The sequence below is a fragment of the Chenopodium quinoa genome, unplaced genomic scaffold, assembly GCF_001683475.1.
Source record: "Chenopodium quinoa cultivar QQ74 unplaced genomic scaffold, ASM168347v1, whole genome shotgun sequence".
Lineage (NCBI taxonomy): Eukaryota > Viridiplantae > Streptophyta > Magnoliopsida > Caryophyllales > Amaranthaceae > Chenopodium > Chenopodium quinoa.
In genome coordinates, this window is record NW_018743292.1 from 8,038,911 (window position 1) to 8,057,864 (window position 18,954).

Genomic DNA, 18,954 nt, shown 5'->3' on the forward strand with positions numbered 1-18,954 from the left:
TAAAACACAACTCTCCTCGTTGATTTATTCATTCATTTCTCCCACATCAACACTCCCCACTCCTCCAAATCACCCCTCTCTCTCTCCTCCCATAATCTCCCTCTTTTTCTCTCTTCATTAAATTCTTAGGTTTACAAATGTCGGATATTAATGGCACCAATTCAGAATACCCTTCAACAAGAAGTATCAGCAGTTTAATTTCTGAAGAAGAAGCTATCCTAGTCAGCTTAGATCTGGTCTCTGCTGCTAGACGCAATCTCAAGTTCCTCCGTTACGTGTCTGATTCTGATTGGCTTCACCATCCCTCCACTCTCGTCGAAGCCATTCGCAGGTTTTATTCTACTCTCATACGTATAAAAATTGTTGTCACGTCATCGTCATTTAAGGGTATGCAACTGTTAGATGTGAAACTCCTTGATCAGAGAGTAATCCATTGATCGATATTTACAAGGGGTACGTGTATTAGGATTTAGGATACACAAAATATGTTACTCCGTAATATTTACATAGAAATATATCCAAAATTTAGGAGAAGAATATTTGACTAAATTTATTTATTTATTACTACGGAATCACATCTGAACATTGTAACATGTTAGTAGACTAGTAGTCTACACTACAATTAATTTGGGGACAAAAGTAGTACTGTGGTAAATGGTATAATAATCTATCATAATAATGCCAATGCACTAACACCAAATATAATAAGGCCAAGTCTTTGCAATTGTAAAGACAATTTGTTTAATGTTTGCTAGTACATTTGTTACACATATCTTACAGTAGATAAAAGTTAGGAAAATTATGCACAATTGAAGTTAAGAAAAATACAAGTAAAAAAATGGAACCCCCTTAATTGGGTTTTGTGTCATATCAGTATGGAATTGGGGCCAATGAATAATTATCAGTTATAATAATAATTAAGTGAAAAAGACATTGGATTGTATTTGTATATACTAAGATGTTCAGCTTTTGGCTGGATATGTCTATGATAATGTTATTGATGCATTTAGAGCTATTCATTGGCGGAGCCAGAGGGGTACAAGGGGGGACAGTTGAATTTTTTGCAAGATACCAAGGTTCGAACCTTGTTGTTGTAATATTTCCTTTTTTTTTTTTTTTTTTTGAAGAATCCTTCCATTATATCTATTAACCAATACGAATTTATTTACATAAGTGTAATTGTAATATTGCATGAATGGAGCCCCTAAATCTATTGTCATTGAACTTAAGTGGAGTATTTTCCATTCACTTTTTTTTCTTTATAATGTTTAATTAAGAAGTATTCCTTTCAATTTTTTTAATTAATATATACTAAGTATATATATTTAAATAATAATTTTAATTATGATATTGCATGAACAAAACCCACTAAATTAAGTTTGTCATACAAAATTATACATTATAACTATTGCATTTAATAACCTATATTTTATAAAGTTCGAATTTATTAAAAATTCCGAACTCATAAGCGATTAATTTTGGAGGAAAAATTGATATATGATGTTGATTTTTTATTAAGTACTCTGTATTGTGAATTTTTTGAGTTGTACACATTAATTATTGAACACTCGGTGTATTTAAGTATTGGTGTTTTTTTTTTTCCGAATAATTTTTGTCAAACTATGTAATGTCCATCCGTCCCCCCGATTTAAAATTTCTGGCTCCGCCACTGGAGCTATTATTGATTTATGTTAAAGTCTTGTGGATATTATTTCTGAAAGAATGAAAGCTACTTGGTCCTATATTGAAGTGTGACTCCAATCAGTCACTTTCAAAATAATGTTTTTTCTTTAATATTGTTTCGTGTGTGAACAAAATTCTGAAATTCTGAAAGTAAGTACGTAGTTGATGTTCCATTCTCTTTAAATTTTGATATGTTTTAATCCATAAAAACTACGTACTAGTTTTGAATTGGTTGAAGTTTCGGGGTTTTCTGTAATAATACCTTAGGAAAACTCATGGGGACATAAGAGTCATTTCCTGTTTTGTACATGTAATACTATCTTTGTTTGAAGACCTTGAAGCGTGGGGGGTGGAACATAGGACTTAGGTATTACGGAGTAGTACGTATTGATTGACTGGAAATTTAAATCCGTATATATCTTACCTTTATGACTCTCTCTGAAAAAATAAAGTGATGTCATACTGGTTTTTGGTCAGGTATGAGGAACTCTGGATGCCACTGATATCTGATCTAATGGTTGGGCCGAACCAACGACCACCTATGATTCTCCCTCCATTTGATATTGAATGGGTTTGGTATTGCCACACTCTTAATTCGGTAACTAACTACATGTCTACATAATTTGGTTTAAGCTAGTCTTCCATTTTATATACTTCCAAGTTCCTAACACTAAGATGCAAAACGCTACATTTTGGGACAGGTCCATTATAGAGATTACTGCTTAACGCGGTTCTCCAAGGTTATAGGCAAGGCAACGATTTTCGATGAAGAGAACGAGGAGTATGCTGTTAATATGTGTAGGGAAATATGGACAAAGAGGTACCCAAATGAGGCTTTTGCGAATGAAATAGAATCTGAAGTGTATTTGGAAGAAGAGAAAAGAAGTGGTAATGTGGAAATGTTTATGGGTGAAATGAGGAAGCAAAAAAGTGTATATGACAAGTTTTTTAGGGAGCCTTATATGGGAGAATTAGTGTACTTAGTTGCAGCAATGAGGAGATACAAGAAGTTCTTACAATTGGTGGTAACGCAACAAAGTGATGGTGGTGGTGATGGTGACGGCGATGGTGATGGATGTTCATGCGTTTTGGTCCCCACTGTTGATATCTTGCTCATGTGGCTAACTCATCAGGTTAGTTTCTATGTTTAGGTCCACCATAAATTGGCACCTTTCACCATTGCTTTTTTCTCAAGAATTTTGGTCAAAATTAAATAAAATTGAGCTTAGAGTTCTCTAGATTAATTTTGAGTAGCTAGGATTAGGATTATCGAATCTTCTAATTAAGGCCCTGTTCTATTGATCTTATATCTACTCTAAGATAAGTACTTTAGGAATAATCAATTTAGATAAGGAAAAAAACAGGGGCCTACTCAACTTTAATATATAATTTAGATTAGTTTTAATGAGTTTATATAAGTTCAGTTCAAGAAACTATTAGATTAAATCATTGAAAATACGAGGATAGTATCCCAACTCCCAGGAATCATAGGATCCAACTGGTAGACAGGTTAATCTGTCCATAGTTATGTTAAGATTCTTTTAAACAAAATGTTGAAGAAGCTTCATTATCCAACTGATGAGGCTACATGGTAGTGCATGATCCTACTTTAAACCTCAATAAGTTTAATGGAATGAGCAATCTTACTAAGATATTGAAAAACAATACAAGGATCATTTTCGGGCCAATATGTGGTTGGATGGTCCTACAAGCTGTGTCACAAAGCCTTACATCAGCTGCATCATCTGCTTAAATTTAATTTTCAGGTGGTCACACTGAAAATTGGGTTTGAAATCTGTTGTCATCCATTGCTTTTTAGTTTTTAAGTAAAAAGAAGTCCTATCACTCCTATGATATGTAGTTTTTACCTTTCTAAGAACACTGGATGTCTAGCTTGTGAAAGAGGAAACTCTATGAATGAATATGATTACTCGTGCTGTAGAATAGTGCGTCTATCCCAAATATATTGTCAACCTATTCTATTTTGACGTGTCCCATGTTATTGTTCTATATAGCTAATGATAACAAACTTCTCGTGTTGATGTCCTCCCTTTTGTTGCATTTCTTAATATTCAAGTGAAATCAGAGTGAACAATATTTTATTTGGGACAAATTGAGCACTTAAATTTTCTTGACTAGTATTGTAAGTATGAGATCAGTATCACAGCCTAGTCAAGAACAATTTGGTAAGTTGGCACGGTATTGTTGTCTATGACTAGGATTTGCCAATAGCATGCATACCATTCAACTGCTTTTTATTTGATGGGAGGTTGTGGGGGTGTAATATTGGATAACTGTTTTTTGGATGTTGTTGAAGAGCTCTTTCTAAAGAGTCAATTTGATATATTCAAAAGAGATCTATAATAATTTGCTGACTTTAAGTCCACCTTTTTTAAGCAAAATTGCCTAAACTTGTAGAAATTACCCTAAAAATGTCTGTGATTTACTATAGTCAAGCTCTCATTCGTCCCAAATATAAAATTTACATGAACTAGAGCTACCCAACGGTATATGCAGCTGACACGAAGCACATGGAAGATGAGCTGCTGCTGAGAGTGGTGGGCCCATGGGATCATTCAGTGAACGAAGAAGACATAGAGGAAACAAAGAAGCTTTGGGAGGCCACTTTTGATCAGCCATATGAGAAAGCTGGGGGAAGACTAGCCGTTGATTTGCAAGGCGGTATTAATGCTGTCCAAACCTCGGTCTTCTGGGCGGTTTCAGACTCAGATGTTAATATTAAATACAAGTCATTGCACCCAAGATTCTTACTAGAGGTTAGTTGTATGTTGAAAACTACTTTACCACTAATATACATGCATTATTTACTACAAAGGTTTATTTATTAGCAACTTGCCCTAATTAATAATGGTTTATTGTACATCATGAGATCATCGAATCTTATTCATTGTGATTCTATGCATGCTTTGTCGTCATTTTCAACTTCCACAATCATGTTAGTTTTTTTATATTGTATAGATTGTTGAACAAAACCTTAATGAAGTGATCTATTATAGTTTTTCAAGTGGGAAATAAAGTAAGCCGGTTGGCAGTTTGGCACAGATGGTGGATTATTGGTCATAGAAGCTCAATTGAGCAGGACAAATTGCAAGTTAGGTTATCTGACTAATTAAACATCCTAGTTGCTGATGTCTTCTTGAGATCGTGACCATATTGCCAACTAATTATTGACTAGTTATAGTGAGATGCCTTGACTACATAAATAATCAATGACAAAGCCAGAAACTTTTGATTAGGAAGCCAAATATAGAGATCTTATGTAAGGAGAAGTATATTTAGCTAGCAAAATCACCAGCAAAAGTATAAATTTCTACATGCTTAGTAACATTTACACAGATCTCTGTCACACACTAAGCTAATATTTTCTTTAATCATCCTACATTACTATATACATGTACTATCAGACAGCCCATACTAGACACCCCTGGATTCTCCCCTGTATCATATGACCAAGATCTTGAAGGCATGTTTACTATTGGAATTAATCAGACGCTTGGTTCTCTTACATTCTATGCTGACTTCTGGTTTAAACTAGTTAGCCGATGTTGAGACAGATTGACCTCTTTGGGATGACTGACTATATATATTGTACATAGCTCAACTTTTTTTTAAGAAGATCTGCACAATATGCTTATTATAGAATTTAGAACTGTAACATCAAACTTAAAATAGCTAAAATGAAATCATTTTACTTCTATTGTGTATGAAAAAATTTGGGCAAGTTATTACACTAATTACAACTTAAAGTCTTGTGTACTCAGTTTTAAGCTTTTGTGTTAACTTGAATTCTGATTTTGGAGATCAGGTATGTGTATTTGTTAGGCTGAGGTCACATATGGATGCATCACAAGCAGAAAAGACACGTGAGTTCTTGCGCCTAAGAATGTTTAGATGTCACAAAGAACTCAAGTTTGACAAACCCATTTGGAGTTTTGCTCCAGATTCATGGCAAAAAGCATGGCATTTCTATTCCGAGTTTGGAACCAGGGGCTTTAGCCTTGAGCTTCGCCATCCAGGAAGCCTTTGTTTCACGGGGACTGGTTTGCTGGACAATGTCTCATTTTCGTGGAATGACTTGCTTCGTGCACCTTCTCTTGCATTTGGAAGTGAAGTTGATCAGAAATTAAGGGTTTTCACTTCAATTACTCCACCTGTCCAAGCACCATACCTGTTGAAATGTGTCCCTGATCGTTCGAGTGATGATTCTGGTGCTATGATATCTGATGTAATGCTTAAGCTAAATCAGTATCGACCCCAGGAAGGGAGATGGCTGTCTCGGACTGTTTTGGATCATGCAGGAAGAGAATGCTTTGTGGTTCGTATAAGGTGAGTTTTCAATTCTCAACAAAAGTAGCATGTTATTGTTTTCTTTTCAATCTTCATTTTAGCCAACGAGACCTTTTATATTAAACATCTCCTATGTCATTAGCTGTTTAGCAATTATGTTCATGCACTTATAATAGAGATCAAATTTGTATATGCGAAAGAACTAGCTAGTCAGTTTCATAACATCAACTTCTTTATTCATAGGAGCATAAAAGCTGTTTAATTTAGGCAGGATTTCAACCAAGTCTGAATTAATCCAGTAAAGAGACTTAAGCTGACTTCTTCTCAAGTTTATATAGGCTTACTGTATAAATGATAGTTTAACATGAAAGAGGTTGGTAAAGCTTAGCCTCAACAGATTATAATTATGTTCCTGCAAGTATATTGGCACTCTGAATCTCTGATAAGATTGTGCTGTTGTTTTATGTAAGATGTGATCTGCTAAATGAAATTGCACCTTGTACAGAATTGGTGGAGGATTTTGGAGAAGAGGGGCTGAATCTCCGGAGACAGTGAAATGGGAAGACCGGATTATTGAGATACGCGAAGGTCCTTGGTCTTATGTGGCAGGTTCTGCAATTGGGAAAGCCCCAGGTACACCCTCTCTGCATCCACTTTCATTCAAATGAATTGGTTGCTGACTTCCTATGTTTAAGTTAGAAGCACAATCACTATCCTAAATTAGCATATCATCTATACTCTTAATATCCCAGACTTTGCAAATAAATGCAGATAAAGTGGTGGGAACAGCACAACCTAAAGAGATATCAGATGGGATAATGTCTTGGTGCTTCTCAACTGGAGATGAACTGACAGTGCAGTGGGAATCGACATCTTCCATGGAAATGCTAAGCCTTACGCTTACCCAAAATTCTGACTCTTACGTAAGGCTTGAGAATAATAATCCTATTCTATCCTTGCATTGTGCAATTATTGGTCATGACTTCAGCGGATCATCGTTGTGATCTCAACCTATTAACTTTTTTTACAGGTAAAGTTATTGAAGGGCCGGAAAATGCAGTATGAGGTGAGTAAGGAAGAAAGAAAACTACGTAAAACAGAAGAAATAGAAGATGAAGAAGAAGGGTTTGTGACTGTTGTTAGGTTCTCTGATGAGAACCCGAATGGAAAAGCTACTGCTCTTATGAACTGGAAGCTTTTGGCACTTGAGCTATCACCTGAAGAAGACGCTGTTTTCGTGCTGTTATTATCCCTTGCTATACTCAGAAGTGTTTCAGAGATGAGGAAGGAAGATGTGGGAGGATTGTTGATACGGAGAAGATTGAAGGAGATCAAGCTTGGGGAGAAAGATTGGGGTTCTGTCATACTTCATCCTTCTTCGTGCTCTACATCTTCACTTCCATCGCCACACCTTCAGCCTTGGTATTGGAATGCTAAGACTGTTTTAGGATATGATCCTGGGGCTGAGCACATTTTGAATCAACCTAACTTTTCTGTGGCCGAAGGTGGTGAAAAATTGTACAAAAGAGGTATTATCTCATGAAAAAAAATAATACTTGTTTTAGATTTTCTTACCAATTGATTGAGCTTCTGTGGAAAAAAAGAGGGGATTCATCATGAGTGTGGTTGTACATACGGCTTTGGACTTGGGAGTTGTATAATTTGTGAAAAATCGGAAACATTACAAGAATTAGAAAGTCGAATAAGCTAATGAGTTTGGGAATTGAAGAGTGAAAATATTTGGTAAAATCTATGTGAAATTTTTCTCCTTTACAACTTGTGAAACCTTAATTGGTAATGTTATTGTGCGTTCTTTTTAAAATATATGAATGAATCCACAAAAAACTTTTGCAGTCGAGAATAGTGAATATTGTTGATCCATAGATGTAAATGTGAAGAAGTTTCAATTTCATTGTAATTGTGATTGATGAGGAAGAAGATGAGCTTTGTTGTTAATGTAATTTTGTAAACATGAAGTAGTCTCGAAAATCGATTATCTTCAGGGAGTAGCTAAGTGTTTTTATAAGGCTAGCTTAGCTATTAATCCGATCAATCGAGAACTAGTGCTTGATGATCAAGATGTTTTAAATATATGAATCTAGGTTGGATCGGATTTGAATCTAAGACCTCTTAAACGCTAATGTAAAGCCCAATGACATTCAATTTCTCTATGGTACTCTGTCCATCTAAAATTGGTTGTCTTATTGATTAATGAATCGATAAGTGATCTATTATCAACTGATTTATCATTTGCTAATCCTTGACACGCATCCTTGCTTAATGTATTAATGTATCAGTGATCACGTTGAGATACGAGTCCATAGGACAAGCTAGCCTAATAATAATAATCGAGAGTTGCAATTGAGCATGTGCTTGGTGTGGCTAAAAAGTCTTCACATGCCTAATTTGTTTCTCGTTTGTGACTTGGTGTTTAGATTGGGTTGTGCTTGGATTTGATAACTATGTCAATGGACAAATAGGAATTATCCAAAATTAATTGGAAAAATGATTTTTTTTAAATTTAGATTATTCATGTTAATTCTTGAAGTTATATATTTAATTATTTATATGGAATATGCATTTGAAATCTTTTCATAAAACGATATTCCGTATTCAAATGCGTTAAGAATTAAATTAAATTGGAATTTAAGGTCCCGATCACTTCACTTTATTTTTGCTGAACTACAATTATTTTTTACTAAATTAAAATTATTTTTACTGATTTTTTATTATATTTCTTCTTTAAAGTTACTGATTTTTTACTGGTGGAGTGAACAGGGCCTAAATCTAATAAAATTGCAATGGAATAATAGTCCAGACCAACCCAGTGATAGCAAAGTTTGGATTGGCCTAAACTGGACGGTTGGGGGTATTAGATTATCAATTTTATGTTTTGATTCATTGAAATTTAAATAATTAATGGAATCTATTAAAACAAAATTGAATAGGATTAGTGATTGAGAATCTTGAAATGCATGTGAAGGAAGAATTACCGTACAAACCGAAAACAAAACTGTATGTAGACAATAACTGCGTTTAAATTCAGATTATCAGTTTGATTTATAATTAATTTGAGTCGGTCCACCAACACTATTTTGAGATAATTTATGATATCTTAAATAAAATAAGCTAAAACAAAGATAATATGAAGTACGTAGTAATACTAGTAGGAAATTAAAACAAACTAATAATAACGGGAAGAATTGTCAGTTCACATGATCTCAGCAAGGTGATAAGCAAAGGGGTATCGTGATAGGTGAACATGTGAATATGCTTATTATGGGATTGGTGATAAACTGATAATCTAATATATTTAATATATATATATATATATATATATATATATATATATATATATATATATATATATATATATATATATATATAAATAAAGTAGGTATTTTTTAAGAGCATTCGGAGCGCCATGTAAGAATTATACTTATTTCGACCAATAAGAAGAAAGATTTGTATTTTATTTTTGAATTAAAAAATTATGTCGCCACCTAGATATAAGTAATGAATTAGATTTAATATATCTAAAATTTTAATGCCACGTAGATTATAATCCACGAATTAAATTATTTTAATGAAAAAAAATAAAGTAAAAATATAGGAAAAGGTAAATTTATTAATTCAATACTACGAGTATAAGAAATCCAAAAAAAATATACTAAAAAATATTTAAATGATAAACGCTTATAATAAAGTTTGATACCTATCATTGTAAGATAAATTTTGATAGTATTTATGATAAGAAATACAAATTGTTCGTTAATTATAATTAAATTAAAATTTGTGATACCTACTATTATAAAACCCCATCAAGCGAATTTTGTGTTAGTAATTTTGTGTTAATTTTTGCATGGTCATCAATGGCCGGGTAATTTTTAGCTTAATTTTTAAAATCCTATGTTTAAATTAGTATTTCTAATTATTACTTACATTGTATTAATTTGGGATACTCAACGATTATATGTTTATAATTTATTTACTAAATGTTTTTTTTACATGCAGATCTAACACATCATACGACACAAATAAAATTTTGTATCAGTACAAAACCCCATCAAGCGAATTTTGTGTTAGTTTTAGGTCATCAATGTCCGGGTAATTTTTAAAATCTTATGTTTAAATTTATATTTGTACTTATTAGTTACATTGTATTTATTTAGGATACTTTAACGATTATTTGTTTATGTAATGGCATACGATTAGATGTCGTATACTTGATATATGGATGGCTTTGGTTATTTTTGGAGATGACGAAAAAATTCCAATGCATAGATTTGATTTTATATCGCAACAATTTTTCATGTATTTGTAAATATATTGATTTATTTTATATAATGTAAAGATTTAATTTATATCAATTTCAGTTTGGCTAACATTTCACGGTTCAATTTATCTATTGATGTAGTAGGTTGGTTGTGGACGAGGTTGGTGATTCTATCGAAATAAAAGATATCCTAAAACAATGAATAATGATTTAGGATTTAAATTATTAAAAATTTATCATTTCACATTAAAGATTTTTAATAACGGAAAAAAATATCATATTAAAAATTTATTTATATTTAATAAATTCATTATAAATTATAGTTAAAAAAAAATTAAAAATAAGATGAATAGAATTAATGCATATAAAATCAAGTGGGCTTATTCTACCTCAATAATAAAAAAGAACATGGTAGTATTGGGCTCGTAACATCAACATGGAGGTGTGACGTGTAAGACTAGACACAATTCTTCATGTTTTTGTTGTTCAGTTATAGTTTTAGTATATCGTGTTATGATATTCAGTAGATTGTATGTTTAATTACTCTCCTTTATAGCATATTCGCCAAATTATGTAAAATAAAATCTACAATTAGAACGAGCTAAGACTATAGTACTGTTTAATTGTCTTGTATGATCATTTTTATAATTCTAGGATGTCAACACTATGTCGATATGATCATTCCAAATAGAATTAATGCAAAAGAAAGATTAATAATAATTTATGTTAGTCATGTAGTGGTGGTGGTGGTGGAAATATGGAGTATATAAATGAAATTTTGGGTGGAAACTGGTGAAGGTTAAATGTGTAGCAAAAGCATAAGAAATTATGACATAATAATGATAAAAATAATAATAATTACTATAATTAAGATTAAATTAAAGACAAGTGTCTGAGTATGCATGTGTTAGACTGTTAGCCGTAGTTTCTAGGGAAGAATGAAGAGCATATGCGCGTATCTAAATACTTTGTACATTGAAAATTAATTTAAGTCATTTTCATTCACGCAGATAGGTACGGTTTTGAACACGTTAGTGGACCCCACATGCTAGGTGCAACTTTCGTCCAAATGCCGTACGAAACTTTGCGTGACTTTCGCTTCATACTCCGTGAGTTTCTACCTAAAAAAAACGGTCTTACTTGGCTTCTCAAGCTTCTTTATTTGCTTGCTTCTTCTATCCAACGTAGGAAATAGGGTACTCATACTCGTCCTTGTAGAAGTTCCGTTATTGAGTGGAGTTGTTAAGAAAAAAAAAATTGTAAATTTGCTTTTATTGAAGTTTTTTGTGTGGAATTGATGAAAGAGAAAATTTAAATGACGATTAATTAATTGACAAAAGCTAATGAACGTCCTGGGAACGTTGGATAAGATAACTAAAATTAGAAATATTAACTTGAATCAACATTATATACACCGATTGACGCGTGATTTTAGCTTGCATTTTCAAATTAATACCATTTTAAGACTATTTTAAAGGGTTATCTAACGCCCCGGAGGTGTTCGTTAGCAAGATCTTAATTAATTAATGTATTACTTTGTATAATTATACACAAACTTTGAGGATCCAATAGACGAACACTCCTAAAACATTTTTTATTTACAACACTTAACTAAAGCATTTTTCTTTGTAATTATTGCCAACAAAAAAAGTTATTGTTATCTACATTACTCGTATTAACTATTAAGCAAGTAGTGAAATAAGTAAACCCTAAAAGCTACCAGTAACCTTTGATATTAATTGAAAGGTTGATAGATCCTAGTTTCTTACGCCATGCTTCCTGTCAAAAAAAATTCCTACATCATATCATATACAAGCAAATAAGCAAACAGCTACTATACTGTAATTAGTTTTGCCAACTAGGACTATTTTTTATGTTGAAGAAATGCTATGCTAGTACTGTATTACGTACTATTTTAACGATGATAGTACTTCTCCGTAAACACTAATTTTATATTCTTCTTTAATAAAGGGGTCTATTGATAATTTAATATGATTGTAGTTGAAGGGTTCTTCTATTAAAGAAACAACTTTGAAAGTCTAACTGACTAATACAAAAGGGGGGGTGAATTGTATTTGAGGTGAAATCTAAGAACTTTTGCGGAATTTAACTAAATGAAATAATGACGAGAGAAGATATAGACTTTTCTAAATTTCCACTATGTAATCAAACTCTTTACAAGTGAAGATTCTAACCCGTTAACAAATTCCACAAATTGGGAACTTGTTCCCAACTCTCACAGAAACATTCAGCAGCGAAGCTTCCTTAACCTCACCTTACATAAACTCACAATCCCAAACCCCAAAGTACTTGAATACAATCTGTGATTACAAATACCTAAGAATATATGAAGGATAATAACTCTCTTTATGTTATTAGATGGCTACTGGAATTTTTATGCTCAAGAGTTATGTTTTTCTGATATAGTTTGCATGAGTATTTATAGAGAAGGCTTAGTCATTAACCTCCACTATAATCACGTCCACATGCCAACACCCCACTAACAACTTGTGGAGTTATCTTGACAGATGGTGATCATGAAGGAGGTTTCCTAGCCTTATCTCACTAATCCACTATCTCAACAACTTGATAAACATTAGCTATAAAAAAACGTATAATCAGAGATTTTCGCTGCTTGCTAACTTTATCAAATATTTGTTTAAAAATATTATCAAAAGTTTGTTTAAAAAGATTTTATTTGAAAAGATAAATTTATTATTTATATTAAAACAACTAGATAATTATCTTCGATAATTGTCTTTATTCAAAAATAGATGACTAAATAAAACTTTTATAAATTATCTTTTCTTTAAGAAATTATCTTTTAAAACTAACTTTTATTCCAGTAGTCTTTTTAATAACATAAGTCATTGAGTTCCTTTCCGACTTTATATTATTGAGTGCTCACAATTAAAACTAGAACGTGAGATTTTCATGAGGCTATTTAGAGAATGCTACTCCGCATCCAAGTTCCTACTCCGGAACGAACTTTGCTTGAACCTTTTATTCACCAAAGACTCAAAACATTCATTAGTCGAGTTTGTCAATTTGTCCATCAAAACCAAAAGGCTCAACAAATTCCCCCTTTTTGATGATGACAAACATTGACAAACTTAGGTAAATAAAATCATCCAGGCATGCAACAAAAATTTAAAGCAAGACATGAAAACAAAAAAGAGTAATTAAAGAACTTAGAAAAATACTAAAAAGTATTTATTTTAAAAAGAATGAGCAAAAGAAAAATTAACAAAGACTTTAAAAACTTATATTACTAGGACTGAACTTAGCAAAAGTTTGTACCTTCGATGTGTGAGTTCCTTGGTAAACACCTTAGCCGCCATGAAGTTTGTCTTTTCCCCCTTTTGGCATTATCAAAAGATTGAAAAAAAACATTTTGCTATACTCCCACTAGACTACGTAGGGAATAGTGAGCTCAAATAATGCAAGGCAAAAATAAGTTAGGTACTAAATTATCAGCAAACACACACAATCATATGAAAAATACGAGCCAAGTTCCCATAGACAAAAATCAAAAGCAGGAAAGAGTAGCAAAAGTTAAGAGTTACAAACTGAAATCCGAATGAAACAAGCAAAAGCAAAAGAAATTAAAAGTGACAAGTTCGAAATTGCAATTATGGGGAATAGGTAGGTTCATCAGCTGGGGTTATGGGGTCATTAGAAGCTTCCTCCACTTCTTCAAAAGACACCCTGTTAATCGTCTCCAATATCTCCTGAGTGCTGTGCATTATGTTCTTCTCAGCAGCATCAACCTTGTTCTCCATCCCAGTAAAACTGGTTGCCTGAGCATCTGCCACAGCCTGCACTTGGCGTTGAAGAGAAGCCAGCTGCTTTGCCATGTCCTCCAGCTTTGTGCACACCATCTTTATCAGCTGCTCCATTTCTGCTTTCACCTGTTGAATATCAAAAATAGAAGCATTTGTTCCAGAGAAGGCCGCAAAGCCTGTAGGCTGTGATGTAGGAAAAGCTGGGGTAGGAGAGGGAGAAGTCTGTTTTGGAGGTGAAACAGGAGTGGAAGAGGGTTGAGCTTGTTTTGGGGAGAGTCATGAACAGAAGATGGCTCGGAAGCAAAAGGAACTTGTGTAGGGGTAAAATCAGGGTCAGAGTGATCTGAAGAACTAATGTCTTCAATAATCACAGGCTTTAGAGTAGAAGTAGCAGGTTTGACAATTTTCCTCTTACTCCTCCTGAGTCCCCCTGTATAAGGGAGGTCAAGACTCTCACTTTATGAGCTAGATTCCCCCTCACTCTGAGTCTCCTCTTCTTTCTCAGAATCTGCCTCCTGTGGTTCCCCCTCAGAAATTTCTTCCTCCTCTTTGTCTTCCTCTCGTTTTTCTTTACTTTCTTCTTTTTCAGATTCACTTTCCTCCTCTTCTGACTCACTTGTATCTCCCTCTACAACCTGTGTTTTCCCTTTTCCACTATTTTTCTCCTCTCCTCCTCTAGTCTAAGAAAGTAATTATCCCACTCTCAAGTTTAAGGCTTAGGCGAAGCAAAGATTGCTCCGAGAGAATGTTCTCAGGTTTAATATAAGTGGGTGACTCACTTTCAACATCAATCCCAAAAGACTTAAACAACACAGTAAGGAGAGATCCATACGGAATAGTAGTTTTAGTAGCATAGAAAACCAAATGTTCAATCATCAGTTTTGAAAAGTTTATTTTTATTTTCCGAGCAAGACAAAAGATGATGGTTGCATCTAGTAAGGATACTGTGCTTCGTTTTTGCAAACGAGGAACAATGCCTCTCCATGTGAAATTGAACAATAATTTGTGAAGAGGAGTGAGTATGTTATGATGTGAAGTCTTGCTTTTCGGTTTTCCACCTATAAATTTGATTATTCTATTCTCATCATAATGCCCAATTTGCACAATTTGTTTGTGTTTTAGATACGAACTATAGCCAGAGGTGGGGACTTGAAACAAGTTCCCTAAATATGCAACATCAAAATGAATGTGAGTATCTTTGACTGTAGCCGTGCATACGCCATTGTTGTGTTTGAAAGTATTTTTGAATTCAAACAAAAGCTTAGGGTAAATTGGGTAGTGAGAGCAATTTTGGAGCAAATGCACCCATTCTTGATAATCAATTAAGGAGATGAATTCGGAGAACTTACTTGCCGTACACTAGTCATAATTGATGTGATAGTCGTGAGTGTAGTTCCAAGATGGAGACTTGTGAGAGCTTCGCCTCTTTCTGTCACCTCCTTTCACGGTTGTAGCCTTTCTCTTTGTCGGAGCTTGAGGGTGAACGACGGCAAGTGGGACTGGTTCAGGGGAGCCGCCAGCAGAGGAAGGTTTCCGGGTTTTTGGTGGTTTCGGTGTTGAGTTTAGATTGGTTTTCATGGTTATGAAGGTGAGTTGAAAGGAAGGAGAAGACGAATAGTGTGAATAGGAAGGAGAGAGAGTGAGGCCGGTTTTTATGAGGGTGTATGGAGAAGTTAATTTGATGTGATTGATGAGGGTGGAGTGTTAAAAGAAAAAGCGTTTAATTTGATGTGATTGATGAGGGTGAGAAAAAGTGACGGTTTATATGGTGAACATTGACAAACTTAGGTAAATAAAATCATCCAGGCATGCAACAAAAATTTAAAGCAAGACATGAAAACAAAAAAGAGTAATTAAAGAACTTAGAAAAATACTAAAAAGTATTTATTTTAAAAAGAATGAGCAAAAGAAAAATTAACAAAGACTTTAAAAACTTATATTACTAGGACTGAACTTAGCAAAAGTTTGTACCTTCGATGTGTGAGTTCCTTGGTAAACACCTTAGCCGCCATGAAGTTTGTCTTTTCCCCCTTTTGGCATTATCAAAAGATTGAAAAAAAACATTTTGCTATACTCCCACTAGACTACGTAGGGAATAGTGAGCTCAAATAATGCAAGGCAAAAATAAGTTAGGTACTAAATTATCAGCAAACACACACAATCATATGAAAAATACGAGCCAAGTTCCCATAGACAAAAATCAAAAGCAGGAAAGAGTAGCAAAAGTTAAGAGTTACAAACTGAAATCCGAATGAAACAAGCAAAAGCAAAAGAAATTAAAAGTGACAAGTTCGAAATTGCAATTATGGGGAATAGGTAGGTTCATCAGCTGGGGTTATGGGGTCATTAGAAGCTTCCTCCACTTCTTCAAAAGACACCCTGTTAATCGTCTCCAATATCTCCTGAGTGCTGTGCATTATGTTCTTCTCAGCAGCATCAACCTTGTTCTCCATCCCAGTAAAACTGGTTGCCTGAGCATCTGCCACAGCCTGCACTTGGCGTTGAAGAGAAGCCAGCTGCTTTGCCATGTCCTCCAGCTTTGTGCACACCATCTTTATCAGCTGCTCCATTTCTGCTTTCACCTGTTGAATATCAAAAATAGAAGCATTTGTTCCAGAGAAGGCCGCAAAGCCTGTAGGCTGTGATGTAGGAAAAGCTGGGGTAGGAGAGGGAGAAGTCTGTTTTGGAGGTGAAACAGGAGTGGAAGAGGGTTGAGCTTGTTTTGGGGGAGAGTCATGAACAGAAGATGGCTCGGAAGCAAAAGGAACTTGTGTAGGGGTAAAATCAGGGTCAGAGTGATCTGAAGAACTAATGTCTTCAATAATCACAGGCTTTAGAGTAGAAGTAGCAGGTTTGACAATTTTCCTCTTACTCCTCCTGAGTCCCCCTGTATAAGGGAGGTCAAGACTCTCACTTTATGAGCTAGATTCCCCCTCACTCTGAGTCTCCTCTTCTTTCTCAGAATCTGCCTCCTGTGGTTCCCCCTCAGAAATTTCTTCCTCCTCTTTGTCTTCCTCTCGTTTTTCTTTACTTTCTTCTTTTTCAGATTCACTTTCCTCCTCTTCTGACTCACTTGTATCTCCCTCTACAACCTGTGTTTTCCCTTTTCCACTATTTTTCTCCTCTCCTCCTCTAGTCTAAGAAAGTAATTATCCCACTCTCAAGTTTAAGGCTTAGGCGAAGCAAAGATTGCTCCGAGAGAATGTTCTCAGGTTTAATATAAGTGGGTGACTCACTTTCAACATCAATCCCAAAAGACTTAAACAACACAGTAAGGAGAGATCCATACGGAATAGTAGTTTTAGTAGCATAGAAAACCAAATGTTCAATCATCAGTTTTGAAAAGTTTATTTTTATTTTCCGAGCAAGACAAAAGATGATGGTTGCATCTAGTAAGGATACTGTGCTTCGTTTTTGCAAACGAGGAACAATGCCTCTCCATGTGAAATTGAACAATAATTTGTGAAGAGGAGTGAGTATGTTATGATGTGAAGTCTTGCTTTTCGGTTTTCCACCTATAAATTTGATTATTCTATTCTCATCATAATGCCCAATTTGCACAATTTGTTTGTGTTTTAGATACGAACTATAGCCAGAGGTGGGGACTTGAAACAAGTTCCCTAAATATGCAACATCAAAATGAATGTGAGTATCTTTGACTGTAGCCGTGCATACGCCATTGTTGTGTTTGAAAGTATTTTTGAATTCAAACAAAAGCTTAGGGTAAATTGGGTAGTGAGAGCAATTTTGGAGCAAATGCACCCATTCTTGATAATCAATTAAGGAGATGAATTCGGAGAACTTACTTGCCGTACACTAGTCATAATTGATGTGATAGCCGTGAGTGTAGTTCCAAGATGGAGACTTGTGAGAGCTTCGCCTCTTTCTGTCACCTCCTTTCACGGTTGTAGCCTTTCTCTTTGTCGGAGCTTGAGGGTGAACGACGGCAAGTGGGACTGGTTCAGGGGAGCCGCCAGCAGAGGAAGGTTTCCGGGTTTTTGGTGGTTTCGGTGTTGAGTTTAGATTGGTTTTCATGGTTATGAAGGTGAGTTGAAAGGAAGGAGAAGACGAATAGTGTGAATAGGAAGGAGAGAGAGTGAGGCCGGTTTTTATGAGGGTGTATGGAGAAGTTAATTTGATGTGATTGATGAGGGTGGAGTGTTAAAAGAAAAAGCGTTTAATTTGATGTGATTGATGAGGGTGAGAAAAAGTGACGGTTTATATGGTGAACATTGACAAACTTAGGTAAATAAAATCATCCAGGCATGCAACAAAAATTTAAAGCAAGACATGAAAACAAAAAAGAGTAATTAAAGAACTTAGAAAAATACTAAAAAGTATTTATTTTAAAAAGAATGAGCAAAAGAAAAATTAACAAAGACTTTAAAAACTTATATTACTAGGACTGAACTTAGCAAAAGTTTGTACCTTCGATGTGTGAGTTCCTTGGTAAACACCTTAGCCGCCATGAAGTTTGTCTTTTCCCCCTTTTGGCATTATCAAAAGATTGAAAAAAAACATTTTGCTATACTCCCACTAGACTACGTAGGGAATAGTGAGCTCAAATAATGCAAGGCAAAAATAAGTTAGGTACTAAATTATCAGCAAACACACACAATCATATGAAAAATACGAGCCAAGTTCCCATAGACAAAAATCAAAAGCAGGAAAGAGTAGCAAAAGTTAAGAGTTACAAACTGAAATCCGAATGAAACAAGCAAAAGCAAAAGAAATTAAAAGTGACAAGTTCGAAATTGCAATTATGGGGAATAGGTAGGTTCATCAGCTGGGGTTATGGGGTCATTAGAAGCTTCCTCCACTTCTTCAAAAGACACCCTGTTAATCGTCTCCAATATCTCCTGAGTGCTGTGCATTATGTTCTTCTCAGCAGCATCAACCTTG

General features: G+C 34.4%; 3 protein-coding genes across 3 annotated transcripts; 1 reads left to right on the forward strand and 2 right to left on the reverse strand.

Moving 5' to 3' along the window:
- The first annotated feature begins 25 nt into the window (after positions 1–25).
- Positions 26–7,844, forward strand: LOC110736822 (glycine-rich domain-containing protein 2-like). The gene is made up of 8 exons (XM_021917140.1): positions 26–331; positions 2,161–2,281; positions 2,385–2,816; positions 4,179–4,460; positions 5,510–6,030; positions 6,497–6,624; positions 6,763–6,914; positions 7,022–7,844. Exons 1-8 carry the CDS (start codon positions 138–140, stop codon positions 7,532–7,534), a joined length of 2,343 nt encoding a protein of 780 aa, XP_021772832.1. The 5' UTR covers positions 26–137; the 3' UTR covers positions 7,535–7,844.
- Positions 7,845–13,899: 6,055 nt separating this feature from the next.
- LOC110735901 (ran GTPase-activating protein 1-like) lies at positions 13,900–15,419 on the reverse strand. The gene is made up of 4 exons (XM_021916078.1): positions 15,402–15,419; positions 14,534–14,732; positions 14,337–14,482; positions 13,900–14,178 (listed from the first exon to the last, which is right to left on the reverse strand). Exons 1-4 carry the CDS (start codon positions 15,417–15,419, stop codon positions 13,900–13,902), a joined length of 642 nt encoding a protein of 213 aa, XP_021771770.1.
- Positions 15,420–16,355: 936 nt separating this feature from the next.
- Positions 16,356–17,876, reverse strand: LOC110735902 (histone H3.v1-like). Its single transcript, XM_021916079.1, has 3 exons — positions 17,859–17,876; positions 16,991–17,189; positions 16,356–16,939 (listed from the first exon to the last, which is right to left on the reverse strand). Exons 1-3 carry the CDS (start codon positions 17,874–17,876, stop codon positions 16,356–16,358), a joined length of 801 nt encoding a protein of 266 aa, XP_021771771.1.
- Between the last annotated feature and the right edge of the window lie 1,078 nt (positions 17,877–18,954).

What these genes read in the sequence shown, in the direction of transcription:
- LOC110736822 (XM_021917140.1), top strand. Translation starts at nt 138, where the DNA reads ATGTCGGATATTAATGGCACCAATTCAGAATACCCTTCAACAAGAAGT. An exon ending in ATTGCCACACTCTTAATTCG is followed by an intron (nt 2,282 to 2,384) that starts GTAACTAACTAC and finishes ATTTTGGGACAG; the next exon opens with GTCCATTATAGAGATTACTG. An exon ending in TCATGTGGCTAACTCATCAG is followed by an intron (nt 2,817 to 4,178) that starts GTTAGTTTCTAT and finishes TACATGAACTAG; the next exon opens with AGCTACCCAACGGTATATGC.
- LOC110735902 (XM_021916079.1), bottom strand. An exon ending in GAAAGAAGAGGAGACTCAGA is followed by an intron (nt 16,940 to 16,990) that starts GTGAGGGGGAAT and finishes TCCCTTATACAG; the next exon opens with GGGGACTCAGGAGGAGTAAG.
- LOC110735901 (XM_021916078.1), bottom strand. An exon ending in GAAAGAAGAGGAGACTCAGA is followed by an intron (nt 14,483 to 14,533) that starts GTGAGGGGGAAT and finishes TCCCTTATACAG; the next exon opens with GGGGACTCAGGAGGAGTAAG. An exon ending in TTGCTTCCGAGCCATCTTCT is followed by an intron (nt 14,179 to 14,336) that starts GTTCATGACTCT and finishes GATATTCAACAG; the next exon opens with GTGAAAGCAGAAATGGAGCA.